Below are 13,512 nucleotides of genomic sequence, written 5' to 3' on the forward strand. Positions count from 1 at the left end.
TTGGTGCTATTCGTTGAGCAGGATGTCGCATTTGCTTTACTCTTTTTGTGACTGTTGATCGTTTTCCTAAGTACATAAAATGCGAATAGACATCGGGGCTAGGCTCTTACAGGTGTGGTATCTGACTTAGCATTTCTAAACGGTTTATGCTGATCGTTAGGCCGTGGATAGCAGGCCGGACTTCAAAAACCCTCATGGGCACCCGCAGCTCCGATCCACCGGTCATTCTTCGACTTGACAAGTTAACAACAACGTAGTATCATCATTGCAATCCAATACTAGCAGATCCGTTGGCAGTTAATATCTGATAATGGAACAGAGAATGGGAACTGCGATTTTGTCCGTCTGTCAAGGTCAAGCGCAGCGCCGAGAAGGACAAAGGATAGTATAAGGTGAGTATCAAAGGATCGCTGGAGTGACTGTTTATTTCGCATGCTTGGAAATGTTCGCCGCCTGCGCCAGACATTGTTTTGTCCTCAAGTTCTAAGCTGTATGAACAACTCTGCGCCACTTGATCTACCTTCCTGGTCCTATACGATTTGAATTTTCATTACTAAAACTACCCCATTCAATCACTCGCACTTACCTAGCCAGACCTCTCAAGCTCTCAGCTTCCAGATATTAGGGTAGCGAATCTTACTCATACTGACATAAAATATGGGGACACGATGAAGCGCCGCTCTGTTTTTCTATCGCACCATGAATACCAGCTCGTCAACCCATCCATCTTACTCGGGGCTTTCTTTCTAGCTGCACACGCCATACAAGCACAAACATCCAACGCGACTTGTACCTTGACAGCTAGCACCCAATGGATGTTTAACTCTGATGGTGATTCCCCCTGGTATGTTGCTCGCCCCTTCACATCTACAGCCGACCGAACTAATTCTTTGTCATTAGCCTGATATGGTCTAGAATCCAGTCTTTATGTTTATTATCTTCTTCATATATCAATGTGCCACCATTACTGGACTCATCATGGTCTTACAATGCACCGACAGAGAGTAGTTCGGCTTGTTTGTGTAATTCGGTCTCGTACAATCTTATGGTGAGTCGTTCGTTATGTAACCATCTGGGAGATAGCTTATGCGGATATAATAGGCGGCATGTACATACTGCCAATGGAAAAATGCCTCGATCCTTACCGAGGATGATTGGTCTTCTGGATGCTCCTCGTATACATCTACTGGGTAAGCGCAACTGTTCTCTCTATTTCTCTTTCCCCGCTTTCAGACTATAGGTACGCTGACGACAGACACTCATCATCTAGTCTCGGGTTCGCAGAAGCGGTTGAGCAAATCCCTATATGGGCGTTTAGACCCTCTTCAAACGATAGTGGGGCGTGGGACCCATCCGTTTCAAGCGTTACAGCTGCGGCTAATACGGGTTCATGGACCACGACACTTTCAAGAAGCTTTGCGGATGCCAGTAAAACCACAGCTGGGAATCCGGCTGTGACGACTGCGAGAGTAAACGTGAGCGGAAGCGGGGTCAGTGAAAATTCCATCTGGGTCCAAAATACGGGCACTGAGACTGCTTCTTCCACCTCTACTTCCAACTCGAACTCCACTTCTTCTTCCGACAAAGACGGCGACAGCAATGATTCATCTACGTCCCACTCCATCCCTCTCGGTCCCGTTATAGGTGGCGCAGCAGGGGGCCTCATCGGATTGATAATCCTCTTCCTCCTCTGGAGATGGTATGTCAACAGCCGACATCGTCTTTCCAACCCCTATTCCCCCTCTTCCACTTCCCCCGGTTTCGGCGGACGGATCAAGAAGGAAAAGCAGAAGAAGAAAAAGAGGATGTCGTACCCTTACCCAGCCAATACCAGAGATAGCTTGGTTGCTTCCCCTCCTGTCTTTGCTTTAGGCGGTGGGGTTGGGGGAGATGAAGAAAGAGGACAATCGAGAGGGAGAAGTTTCCTAGATATGCTAGTCGGTGGTAAAGGGGATGAGAGCGGAAACTGGAAGGGACAGCAGAGGGATACGGCGCTGTACAGTGATCCGACGACATTCGCTGACCCGAGGAAAGCACCGGAGCCCTATTCGGCCAGCCCGATGAAATGGCGAACCACAAGCGAACGGTTAACACTAGAAACAGATTTATCAGACTCTGAGTCGGCTTGGAGCGTGAGCGACGATGGTGGTGAGGATGACGGTCGAAGAAAGAAAAAAGGAAGATGGAAAGAGGCGTTTATACCTTCCATCGCAATGGCAGCAGAAGCCAAGAAGAAGGCAGATAGAAACAACAGGAAGCTGAGCACGTATACGACGACATCTCAACAACGCTTGACAAGACGGACGTTGACGCCTTCAGAAATGGAAGAAGACGAGGGGGCGCCTTTCCCACTCTGCGTTCGTCCAGAATCAATTCTCACCCCGATTCCGAGTACGAAGACACAGCCCCTCAGCACTGTGTCACATCCAGGACCCAAAAACTCCAAGCCAACCACAAACCAAACTCCAAAGACAAGCCAAAGCAACCGGCAACTGCTAACCTTACCCCCCAAGCAACCTCCCCCGGCGCACCTCCCGCCTCCAGCCCCAGATGAAGCTCAGTCGCTCTCGCTTCTGTCACCTCTTGGTGGCAGAGTAGATTTCTCCCAACCACCGTCCATCCGACGAGAAAGGATCTCAGAAAATCCTACGCTACCTTCGTTGTACGAACCTCCCACAGGGGCTAGGACGTATAGGGCTTCAAGAGGGTCAGAGATGTTCAGTCCTGGTTCAAGGTATATGGGGACTATCTATGGAGACGGTGGGGATGAAGACGGTGCTAGAGGCGGAGGAGAAGGAAGAAGGTTCAGTGAAAGTACGATAGGGACCGCGTTAGGGAGCGCAAGGTCATTCAAAACGCGAGATGGAAGGGGAAGGTGGAGTGGGGAGAGTGCACCCGCTTTGCCGACGCCCAAGCCGAGGTAGATTTCAATCTGTTATTCAGATAGGGATGATCCAGAGTGAAATGGTCATGAGCGATATAGAATATTAGGTTTTCTCGTCGATAATACCTGGGTCCCTTGACGTATGCAAGGGTCGCGTATATACCGTTTTCACGTGCATACTCATGTTCATGCTTATCGGAGCGATTTCTGGTCTATTTCTACCAATTCATGCTCACGCTTATCGGAGAGATTTCTGGTCTAGTCTACTAAACTAATTTGTTTAGGAAAATCGTCCAAAGATTGCCAAGAGAAAACTAGCTTGGATGTAATGGCTTGAGGCCTTTTTAGAAAAGGAAAACTTGGTCCTCGAGCTTGGAGACGCTCCTAGGAGCAGGGTAACCGATCTGCGCGAGGTGGCCCCTATTGAAACATATGCGTCAACAGTTGTTCATCCATTCTTAGATCTTGCTGCGGAGAACTGAGGGGAAGGAAGTTAAGGACTCACTTCATAGCGGTGATCATAGGAGGAGGGCCGCACATCAAGACCTTGTGACCCTCACCGTGATTAGCAGAGCCAACACCGGAAGAAGGCATAGCTTCCTCAATCATCTCTTTGGTGACGAAACCAACACCACCAGTCCAGCCCTCAGGAGGGTTGTTAAGAACGTACTGATTGAAGAGTGAAGGTTAATTTTAATTCGGTTCAATCTGTAGGGCGGGATAAAGGGGAGAAAAGGGGCATACCTTGACATCAAAACGGCCGTTGGACTTGGCTTGTAGCTCGTCAATTTCCTTCTTGAGCACTGTGCCCCGCATCAGTGATATCCTTGAAAAGCGAGGAAAGGTACAGAACATACAGATGTCATCTTCCTGAATGTTGGCGTAGATCAAAGAAAGCCTGGTCTTGTCGCCGGGAGTCTTGATAGAGGATTTAATAATCTGGTACATGGGAGTGATACCGGTACCGCCGGCAATCATGACAAGGTGAGGGGCCATGTTGGGGCTGCGGACAGGTTAGTGTCAAGACATTATGGGGGGTAGAATAGGCATACGTGTAAACAAACTTGCCCTTAGGACCTTTGACCTTAATTTCCTGGCCGATAGTGAGGAGAGAAAGGTATCGGGAGATGTTACCCTTCTCGTATGTCTGTTGTCTTTATTAGTTGCTTGCGTCGTTACGATAATAGGCAGCTTGACGAACCTTGACAACCAAGTCAAAGTGTCCTTTGTCGTCATCCAAAGTGGTGGGAGTGTAAGATCTAACAACCTGCTTGCCATTAATCTCGGCAGCGACAGAGATGTGTTGACCGATGGGGAGACCGAGAGAATCAGATGCTCGGGGAAGGGCAAATCGGTACCTGGTCACATTAGAGAGAATCAGTGCGAGAAGATTAAAATCGCAAGCAAAAGAAACGTACAAAGCAGTGTTGTGGGACAAGTGATCCTTGTCAACGAGCTTGAAAGACCTCCACTCAACAGGGTCAAGTACTTTTCTGTCCTTCTCTACCGATGTCCAGAACAACGCGTCAGTTCAGTTCCTCTATTCCGATCATTCAGACGCGAGAAGTGGGAGAGAACTGACCCTGGAAGAAGATGAAAAGGCCGAGAATAGCAGCGACGACGAGACCGCCGAGGAAGCTGGCATGAGGAGCAAGCTTCTGAGCGAGAACCTCGATGGTGAACATGATCGGATATCTTTCACGGGTCTGTTATAGAAATGTAAATGGGAAATATCGGAAAACGATGAACGGGAGGACAACCGTTGGGGAAACATGTTGTGACGTGGAACTTCCTTCCGATGTAGCCATTCATTTCTTTCCGCGATGATGTTAAATGTTAAACAGCTCGAACAGTACCATTTCGAGATCTTCTTCTAGAGAGACCCCAAAAGGGAATCTATACGAACCGATCATGATTCCGCGAAGCTTGGTAGAACTTTATGGAAGGGCGAACCATGTCATACAGCGTATACTTGGCCCGGAACAACCGCTGTCGGAGGCCGAAGAGCCAATTCTTCCTAGGTCGTCATCATCTTCATCAATGGCATCAACTCAGCAGTCTACACCCTCGTATCGATCTTCAATAAACCAAAATCTCCTTCGAAACTCTTTCCCAAAGGCTCTTTATCCATTTCTATGTGTATGGGTCGTGATTTTTATCTGGTTGATCCGTCAGCAATACTATTATTTTACGCCTCCTCACGACCTCATTTCTTGCACGGCTTCACCATGGGACGATTGGCCCCCTGATAACTGCGGAATTAATGGCGAGAGATGCGCGGACGACTTGACATCTTTGTCTGATAGGACATTCAGATGTATGAGCGGATGTAAAGTTACCAGGCTAGGAAACGAGAGGTGGGTTGGTAATGAGCGTGTCAATGGCGTGCCGCTTGTTATTGGTGGCGGGGATATGAACCATACGTACCGGTAAGCCCCTTGCTCTCACACCAGTCTATCGACATTAACATAACCTTCGCAGAGCGGACTCTTGGATCTGCGCTGCCGCGATCCACTCCAATCTGATCTCCTCTTCTCTCGGCGGATGCGTCACCGTCCATCCCTTACCATACCCTGCCGGCCATTCCAACTTTATCTCGTCTGCCGCTCATGGCCTCACCTCTACAGCATTTTCTCAATACTTCCCAGGCGCGTTCACCCTTTCACACGTTATCCCCTCTGGCTGTTGGGACTTGCACTTTATTGTCATGGGCGTCAACGCCGTCTGCCTGCTCATCCTCACCCTCTTCCTCCGTCCTCCTTCTTCTCTCCTATTCACTATCCTCCTTGTTCTGGGATATTTCCAAATCACTTTATTTAGCGATGTCCCACATTTCCCGCCAGACTGGCAATCCCTTTTCGGCGGACTCATTCCTGTGCTGATCACAGGCTACTGGATCTGGAAACAGGCTTTCGTCATCACTCTCCTCCATTTTCGCGACGCACCATTTACCTTAGCGCTTTGGCAGGGCGCAGGATATTGGGTAGGTGTGGAGAGTTCAACAGTCTTTGCCAGGTTTCCCATCAGCAGGCTCGGGTATGACACTCTTACTCCATCTGGTCTTCTGGCTCTTGTGATCATCGTGGTCCTGATCCACGTTGTCGTCGGATACCAAGCGCTCGCCATGCGTAAGCAGGGTCTACTCCGATACTACCTCGTCCGCTATCTCCCTTTCATACCTATCCTTCTCATCCTTTCCAATATCCCATCTTACACCCTTCGACTACACCATTACCTCCTTGCTCTCCTCGCTATCCCGGTTTTGTCCCTCCCCAACCGACTTAGTTTGGTGTTACAAGCATTCATGCTCGGTTTATGGCTAGACGGCGTTGGAAGATGGGGTTGGGCTAGTTTCCTCGAAAAGACTTCTTCTGTACGTCCATCCCTCTCCGCTCTTCCTTCTCTTTTTCTCTATCTTCAAGATCTTGGACGCAAAGAACTAACCACCTCCCCTATCCGTCTTTCTTTCCTCCTCCCACAGCTTCTCGGCGATGCCCCCTCTGGCTCATGGACACCCACATTTTTCGCCAACCTCAGCTCCCCTCATACCCTCTCCTGGTCACCCATCACCCCCGAACAAGCTGCGGAGGATGTAACCGGGTACTCCATCTTAGTCAACGATATGCAGGCGTTTGCTGGATGGGTGAATAGTAGTAAGTGCAGTGATCCGCCTTGTTCTTTGCGTGAGGATTCAGATTGTGGGACTTACGCGCTGTTTTTTCCTCCTTCTTTAGCAATTGATTTGAAAGGTGTACTGCGGGACGGGGTGAATTATTTCCGTATCGCCGTACGTCCACCGTCTTGGCCTCTCTTTAACGGGTGTGCAAAGGCTGACCAGATGGAATAGTACGAGAAGAATGGAATGTCAATGGACTTTAGCGACCCCATTGTCCGATGGAAGAATGGTACATGGGGAGGCATGGAAGAGCCTGTAGATCTTTTTTAGAGTGTAGACTACTCCTGTTTGTTGCGCATCATTATTTGGGATGTTGTATTCACATTGTATGAACAATTCATGCATATATTACGTTTTCGGTCGTGTTTGCGTCAACTTGAACAGGGTACTTACCTTCTCACTTTCTCTTCGCGTCTCTTATCCCTGTTTCTGTCATACACTCCCCTCTCCTCCAACCCCCTTCCGTTGACGGCCGCGACTCTGTCAACTCTCCCACCAACTGCTCATAAACATCATCCATATGCTGCCATGTGGCAGCAACAAGTCTATCTCTCCTCCCCGAACTCAGATCCACAAACTCCTCATCAATCGTTGGACCCACAGGCGCCATCGCCCGGTTCACCCAATCGTGTTTCGACGATGCAGCAGAGATGACGGGAATATCAAGGTAAAAGGTGATATCAGTGGGGCGTTCCGTGTCTTCGGCGTAATATTTCAACGGAATGGGGCGATATGATCTGGAAGGTCTGGAAGCAGCGGAGATGGGGGCTTTGTCGCAATGAGAGGATGAACTGGCTGTGGGAGGAGCCGGAAGAGCCAATAATGTCGATTGATCATTCTCTGCGTAAGAGGCTCCATTCTCCGCCATCCACTTATTTACTCTGTCAGCAGTTGCTCGATCATTGTAAATCTCATCGTCCTCCCCGCCATCCTCGCCCGGCGGTAGGTCGCCCATAGAGATACGTGCCGAAGTGCCATTCTGGAAGATGATGATCGTTTTGTCATCCACTATAATATTGATTTCGTCCTGGTTGCATTTCGAAGTGGACTGCTGCTGAGATGATGATGGGCAACGGTGGTGTCGTCGAGTAGATTGGCAATGTTCTTTCTCGTCACTGTACGTCTTGCGTTGACTTCCCCGAGGTCCGGTTGATCTTTCGCCCCTGCCATGTCTGCTCCTTAGGTTATCCGTCCCAACATCATAATCATTAGTACGCTGATGATGCTTCCTCCGGTGTTCGCTTGTAGCAGGCGGGTAACCATGTGGATCTCCACCTTCATCCTCCACCTTTGCAGTCTCTTCAATCCCCATTGACCTCGTGCTGGCTTTGTTGTCTTCCATCCATTCCCGTTCTCTCGTATCACGAACAGGTCGAAAGGAGGGAGCAGTAGTCATGGGAGAGGAACCATATACCCCTGTAGAGCTACGGCGGAAGGTACGTGGTATTTGGAAACGCTGGTGAATAGGAGTACGTCTAATATCGGAGTTGATAAAAGAGGAGTATATCGAACTACGCCTACCATATCCGCCATCCCAAGCTAAAAAATGTTCATCATTCACCGTTCTTCCTGAGTTGATTGGAGGAGGGAGATCACGGTAAAACGCCGATCCACCCTGGCGCGTTGAAACAAGAGGTTCAGTACTTAGTCGTGTAGTGGCAGCAAAGCAGCGGGGGTCATTACAGCGTGGGTCTGAACAAGGGCCGCTTGGAGGACGACTTGAGAGTTTAGGCATGGTGGAGACTCGAGAGATTGGCCTGAGTCGACAACGAGGGTCGCGGCATGAAGGGTCGGTACACAGTGATGGCGCTTGGGTTGTACATGCAGGGTCGGTACAGTTAGGATCGGTACATCCTACACCTTGGGCGACTCTCAGCTACATGAATTTCAGAATAAATGACAAGGAAATCTCACTGGTATAAGGCCATTGCGTTGGACGGGAAACTGGGTAATAACCCATGTTTTTCGATGCCAGATACAGGCTTTTCTGGTGAAAGTCTCACTCACTAGATGATGTGGGTAAATCAAATCTTGGAATTCCCTCCTTATATCTTCATTCTCCGCACATACACAATGACCCATTAACAAAAGATACTGCATCTCACAATACTCTCGCCCCCCTTTCGACCGCGCGCTTGCAAAAAATTCAGCTTCCGAGACAAAGGGTGTGGTACCACCTCTCACACTGCCTTGCCTGAAGATCGGAACGGAGATGGAATGTGACGAGAGTCCGCTTACTTTATCGATCGATTTCGAAGTAAATGGGAAGGTACAGGCGAGTGGATGGATGTTCGTCAATGGTTAACCTTTCCCAAACAGTCGGCAATTGATAAACGAATCACCAAGTGAAGAAGAGGGGAATGGATTGCTGCGTTTTCCTGCAGGTGGAATTTCAATGGGAGTTTGATTTATGGGGCCGGACGACGGTGATGATAGGGGGTTCTGGACGGCATTACACCGAGAAGGAGACAGAACACGATCTCCCGGCGTCTCTTGTTCTGTTCAATGGGCATGGTCGGTTTTGACTAGGGCTATCGTATCGGTAGAGCCTGCAGCAGCTGTTCTAGAATGCGAGAAGAGAGCTCGCTGATTGCGAAACCTGTCGGTTGTAATTGTTCGAAGGATTTTGTGGAATGAATCGAATAAAAAAAGCGAAGTTGCGGAATAGGGAAAAATGGAAAATGACAGATGAATTTCGAGAGGAAGTTACAACTAGAACAATTTGCAACACCATCTTTGTCTATAAGGGCCATAACCTCCATGAAATCAACTATACATCCTATAAAAAACAAGCTATGTAGCGCAGACGGCATCTTCTCAAAAATCACGTCTGCTTCTACTTCCCCTAGTCGATCTTTCCCTTCGTCTTTCAGGCGCCTTTCCACTCCCCCAAGTTTGCTCATCATCGTCCTCGTACTCTTCCGCCACAACTTCATCCTGTCCCTGCCTGGATCTCTCCCGAGTTATGTCATCGTAAGCCCTATTCAGAGTTGCTTGCGTACAGTCCACAAGCCATTTTACCCTTCTTTGACTTAAATAATGAAAATGGCTTTCAAGTGTTGGAACCACCGCGTCCATGGCTTCGTCGATCCATGCCGATCTCGATGGTAAAGGTGAATCCGAAGGCATGGACAACTGAAAAGTTTCGTCCTTATCGCCCTTAACATCATCTGCGATATACCTGATAATGAATGTTTTCATTCTCTCAGAAGGTCTCGCGCCACCTTCATCCGCCGACCCGCTCCCCATCTCGGGCTCCTGGGTGAACCTTTCGTTATTTTTCATCCACTGATGAACGCTCTTGTAGTTATATCCACCACTGCCAGACATGGACGATTCCGGGTCTCTTTGCAGTGGTCTTCCGGGGGAATCTCGAGTACGTTCATTGCTCCGCCTGCTAAACCTGTTTTCTCCGTCCATTGGCATAGTCCTCGAACGTAGACCACCGGGGGCTCGCCGATCCCCCTCTGCACGGCTGCCTTGAGGTTCCCACGTAGTCGCTCTCGGTAAACTCCCACTACCATATGGCTCAACCATGCTCGCCCTCCGACTGCGATTCCTCCTAGGCGTCGCCCCATCACCTAACCTATTATTGCCCAGCCTGTACGCCAAATCATCCCAATCCCGATCAGTAACCTCGGACGATCTACGCGCACTGTGACGACGAGGGATATATGACCCACTTATGGGTTCAGCCTCGGTCGCAGTAGGCGGGATAGCGTGGCCGCTATATGGGTAAAAATCTAAACCTGAGAAGCTCCCATTACGTGAGAAGCGACTTCTAACCCCATAAGATCGCGGAGGAGGGCTGCTGAAGAACGCGTCAGAAGAAGGGTGGGTTGAGAAGGTGCGGAAAAATGGGGGTCGAGAGAAAGGGGAGGAGGGAGCTGCAATACTATAGCATGTTGGGTCTGTACAAAGCCGGTCTCCACACGTGGGTACTGTAGTTCACCCAGTTAGCAGGGTTACACTGACATATACAATGGGACGGTATCACCTCTAGAGGGAAAGTAACTCATACTGCTCTATCTTGGGACTCGTTATCAGCTTGCAGATTGGATTTCAATATGTAACTGCCACCTATTAAATCCTATGCAAAGACACACTTTTGATAGTCCCTCCCCAGCATCTGTTCAACACTCCGATTCTTCTTCTCCGAGCTTTTCAAAAGAACATCACAAAGCATTCATATTTGGGACGGCTCGCTTAGAGCACAATCATTGTCAGTCCGGATAGGTAAAATGAAAGGGAGAATTCCATCATAAGCCTAGGCCTTCCTTTTTCCTGGGCTGCTGGGAAGAAGACGTTGAACTTGAATGTGTCAGATTCGGATGGGATCTTCCTATCACTGAGTGCTTTTAGCACCTTTGTCAACTATCACAGAAACGCTCATTATTAGCTTTAGACATAATAACCCGCACAACGACTTGGCACATGGGAGGGAGGACACATGGAATGGTAGACGTAAGACATATAGGCATATATATGCATTTCCCAAAAGTTCCAGCTTTGGGCAAACTGCAGATTGAATAAGCCATGTATCACAGAAAAGAAATGATGCTTGTTGATTGCTACAGTCGTCGTGATCATCACAGTAAGATGAGAAAAAGTCCGGCATCGAATGCCAATCTGTCTTTTGGAAATGGCGTTCCTATGTTGCTGACGGTTGATTATGGAAAGCGTGATGGATGTTGATAATTGGTTGATTAACATCATATAATCATCAAAAAAAAGAAATTCTTCTATCCTCTTTTCTTCGTCCTGCCTTGTTAATGATCATCTGCAAGGTAAGGTGATACAAGATTGAAACAGATGGATTTTAAGGTTGAGCTGTAGTCTCAGAAGCAGAAGGGATCTCCAGCTTCGGAGGTTTGACCCAACGAACAGTATCCTGGGAGAGCAGTTAGCGGATATTCTAGCTCGATGGAATGTCGTCTCGTAAGACTTATAGCTTACCCATGCCCAGTAACCTTTGCCGAGTCCATCTGGCCAGTCATGGCATCTAATTCTCTGTGGTGGGCTGCCAAAACCATATAAGTAACTTTCTCGTTAAGCAAAATGATGCAAAAACTACTCACTTTGGGTTCCACCAAATAGTTTCCCCATACGAATCCTCCTCTGACGGCCATTCGACCCAACCCCTCAGCATCGCATCCCCCTTCCCATACGTCGCATGCACCCCAGGAACCACCGCTATCCTCCCAAACCCATATTTCCAAAAGTCCCACGAAATGAAGGAACTCTCCGACGCCTGACATTCCCAGAAATCATTCGTGCGAGGTGTACCTCGGCGGAAACGGACGTTGTATGGGGGGAGGAAGGGTTCGGGAGACATGACGGTGATACCGTTCCAAGCTGCAAAGACTTGGAAGGGGAGGAGACGGTTGTAGCGTTTGAGTGTTTCGGGTGAGGAAGGGAAGAGCTGGTTTAAGTGTCAATTGGTGAATGTTTCCTGTGAAAAAATAGGAATGGGCATGGACTCACCTTTTGGGGTAGATCCTTATCCTCTTCTTTGACAGGGAACGGCGTGAACAAATCTCCACTCATATCTCTCGCAACCCATCCATCATAGAACCACTTGCCCGCATGATCCCATCCACAAGTCATATCTGCATCCTGTTTGAAATGCTGATGCATCAATTCCAAAAAGTGCGTCGCCGAAAGGTATACATCGTTATAAAACACGATACCTGCCCAAGGATGGCCGTCGGGAGACAAACCTGTCGCCGCAGTGTCATAGAACGGCTGCATACCCGAATTGCGCATCTGCGCCAAGAGCTCGATACGATGGTGGTTATCCCAATCTACGGCTGGAAGCTGGGTTTGGATGTGGATGTTGGAAGGGGGCACACCGATGTTGAGAAGGTGAGTACGCATAGCATATGCGAGGATTTCACCACTGTGCAAAAATGAGGATTTTAGCTAGCTCTAGGTCGCAGTCTGTATGTGAAGACGTACCTTCCGTCTGCAGAGTCACCCTCGAAAAGCGAAAAGACGAGTGATTCGGGGCCCAAGAAGTCGGCGAGGACAGTCCAGGCATGGAACCAGTCAGCAAGCATACCTGCACAGATTCAGCGCATGCGTTTTGCGAACCCACGTATGAATTAAATCTCACCAGCAACTTGACGGCATACCGTCACTAAAAACCATCTCCGCTCGGGCCCTCTCACCCATTGACCCGTATTCTCGTCAAACACATCCCTCAGATGTCTATACCTCTCCTTCAAATCATCTTTGAGAAAAGGAGGAAATATCGGCTCTGTCAACTCATGCTCCCGGGGCACCGATGGTGTGCGCGACTTGATCTCCCGCAGTAGAGGATGCAAAAACTCCCACGCTTCATCCAATGTCGGTAAAGGACCTTCGATATACTCTGGATTTTCTGGATCTGAGCCGGGTTTAAGACGCCGTGATCTACCAGGATGGGTTGGCGGGGGTAATGTGGCATTCTGTCTGGTAAGAATAGGACGAGGTACGCGTTGGTCTGTCCGTAATTTTGGAGTGTTACTCCATAGCGACCATCCTTTTCGTGATCCTGGAGAAACCGTTCTCCCATTTCCATGGCGGTCTGACCAGCTCGACGCGTCCCATGCACCGTCGTCTTCTCCGTTACCTAGTCTTGACAGTAACACCAAGCCGATCAACAGGCTTCCTACCAGCAGTACTCTGACTATTGGTTTTGATAATGCTATTCGTAGCCTTGAGTTTGACATGTTTCGTCCTCGTGCTTTGAAATTGGTGTTGAAGAATGATGAAGAGGAGAGAGGCGTTCGAATGTGAGGTGCTCGTTGGGACGAGATGTATTGGGGAAGAGACTCTTTTCGTTTCGGTATGTCGGGAGGCATCTTGGAGGAAATTTGAATGGGCTATACAGCCATGAAGAGGCAGCCGACTGACCGACTATTTACGTACGTAATTTATGTTGACAATGTGATGGGATTCTATCTGGGTC

The 13,512-nt window shown here is 48.9% G+C and overlaps 4 protein-coding genes across 4 annotated transcripts; 2 read left to right on the forward strand and 2 right to left on the reverse strand.

The window, feature by feature from the left end:
* Positions 1-18: 18 nt before the first annotated feature.
* On the forward strand, positions 19-3,059 carry CNM00230 (hypothetical protein). The gene is made up of 5 exons (XM_024658248.1): positions 19-112; positions 172-844; positions 901-1,048; positions 1,102-1,190; positions 1,271-3,059. The coding sequence occupies exons 2-5, from the start codon at positions 669-671 to the stop codon at positions 2,922-2,924; spliced, it is 2,067 nt and encodes a 688-aa protein (XP_024513973.1). The 5' UTR covers positions 19-112; positions 172-668; the 3' UTR covers positions 2,925-3,059.
* On the reverse strand, positions 3,035-4,619 carry CNM00240 (NADH-cytochrome b5 reductase, putative). The gene is made up of 8 exons (XM_568369.2): positions 4,467-4,619; positions 4,303-4,387; positions 4,086-4,242; positions 3,937-4,031; positions 3,742-3,887; positions 3,629-3,687; positions 3,390-3,553; positions 3,035-3,304 (listed from the first exon to the last, which is right to left on the reverse strand). The coding sequence occupies exons 1-8, from the start codon at positions 4,567-4,569 to the stop codon at positions 3,229-3,231; spliced, it is 885 nt and encodes a 294-aa protein (XP_568369.1). The 5' UTR covers positions 4,570-4,619; the 3' UTR covers positions 3,035-3,228.
* A 115-nt stretch (positions 4,620-4,734) lies between these two features.
* On the forward strand, positions 4,735-6,918 carry CNM00250 (vacuole protein, putative). Its single transcript, XM_568436.2, has 5 exons — positions 4,735-5,313; positions 5,366-6,257; positions 6,366-6,537; positions 6,619-6,671; positions 6,732-6,918. Exons 1-5 carry the CDS (start codon positions 4,796-4,798, stop codon positions 6,828-6,830), a joined length of 1,734 nt encoding a protein of 577 aa, XP_568436.1. The 5' UTR covers positions 4,735-4,795; the 3' UTR covers positions 6,831-6,918.
* A 4,149-nt stretch (positions 6,919-11,067) lies between these two features.
* On the reverse strand, positions 11,068-13,511 carry CNM00260 (conserved hypothetical protein). Its single transcript, XM_568384.2, has 6 exons — positions 12,676-13,511; positions 12,519-12,621; positions 12,045-12,459; positions 11,639-11,982; positions 11,517-11,580; positions 11,068-11,451 (listed from the first exon to the last, which is right to left on the reverse strand). The coding sequence occupies exons 1-6, from the start codon at positions 13,403-13,405 to the stop codon at positions 11,380-11,382; spliced, it is 1,728 nt and encodes a 575-aa protein (XP_568384.1). The 5' UTR covers positions 13,406-13,511; the 3' UTR covers positions 11,068-11,379.
* Between the last annotated feature and the right edge of the window lies 1 nt (position 13,512).

This window comes from Cryptococcus neoformans (assembly GCF_000091045.1).
Source record: "Cryptococcus neoformans var. neoformans JEC21 chromosome 13 sequence".
Classification (NCBI taxonomy): Eukaryota; Fungi; Basidiomycota; class Tremellomycetes; order Tremellales; family Cryptococcaceae; genus Cryptococcus; species Cryptococcus deneoformans.

Coding starts and splice junctions, on each gene's coding strand:
- CNM00230 (XM_024658248.1), top strand. CDS start 669: ATGAAGCGCCGCTCTGTTTTTCTATCGCACCATGAATACCAGCTCGTC. Junction 845..900: donor TCTGATGGTGATTCCCCCTG/GTATGTTGCTCG, acceptor CTTTGTCATTAG/CCTGATATGGTCTAGAATCC. Junction 1,049..1,101: donor CGGTCTCGTACAATCTTATG/GTGAGTCGTTCG, acceptor CGGATATAATAG/GCGGCATGTACATACTGCCA.
- CNM00250 (XM_568436.2), top strand. CDS start 4,796: ATGATTCCGCGAAGCTTGGTAGAACTTTATGGAAGGGCGAACCATGTC. Junction 6,538..6,618: donor TGCTGGATGGGTGAATAGTA/GTAAGTGCAGTG, acceptor CTCCTTCTTTAG/CAATTGATTTGAAAGGTGTA. Junction 6,672..6,731: donor TGAATTATTTCCGTATCGCC/GTACGTCCACCG, acceptor CAGATGGAATAG/TACGAGAAGAATGGAATGTC.
- CNM00260 (XM_568384.2), bottom strand. CDS start 13,405: ATGCCTCCCGACATACCGAAACGAAAAGAGTCTCTTCCCCAATACATC. Junction 11,581..11,638: donor ACTATTTGGTGGAACCCAAA/GTGAGTAGTTTT, acceptor TGGTTTTGGCAG/CCCACCACAGAGAATTAGAT. Junction 11,452..11,516: donor GCAAAGGTTACTGGGCATGG/GTAAGCTATAAG, acceptor CTGCTCTCCCAG/GATACTGTTCGTTGGGTCAA.
- CNM00240 (XM_568369.2), bottom strand. CDS start 4,569: ATGTTCACCATCGAGGTTCTCGCTCAGAAGCTTGCTCCTCATGCCAGC. Junction 4,388..4,466: donor CCTTTTCATCTTCTTCCAGG/GTCAGTTCTCTC, acceptor GGACATCGGTAG/AGAAGGACAGAAAAGTACTT. Junction 3,888..3,936: donor AAGGGCAAGTTTGTTTACAC/GTATGCCTATTC, acceptor ACCTGTCCGCAG/CCCCAACATGGCCCCTCACC.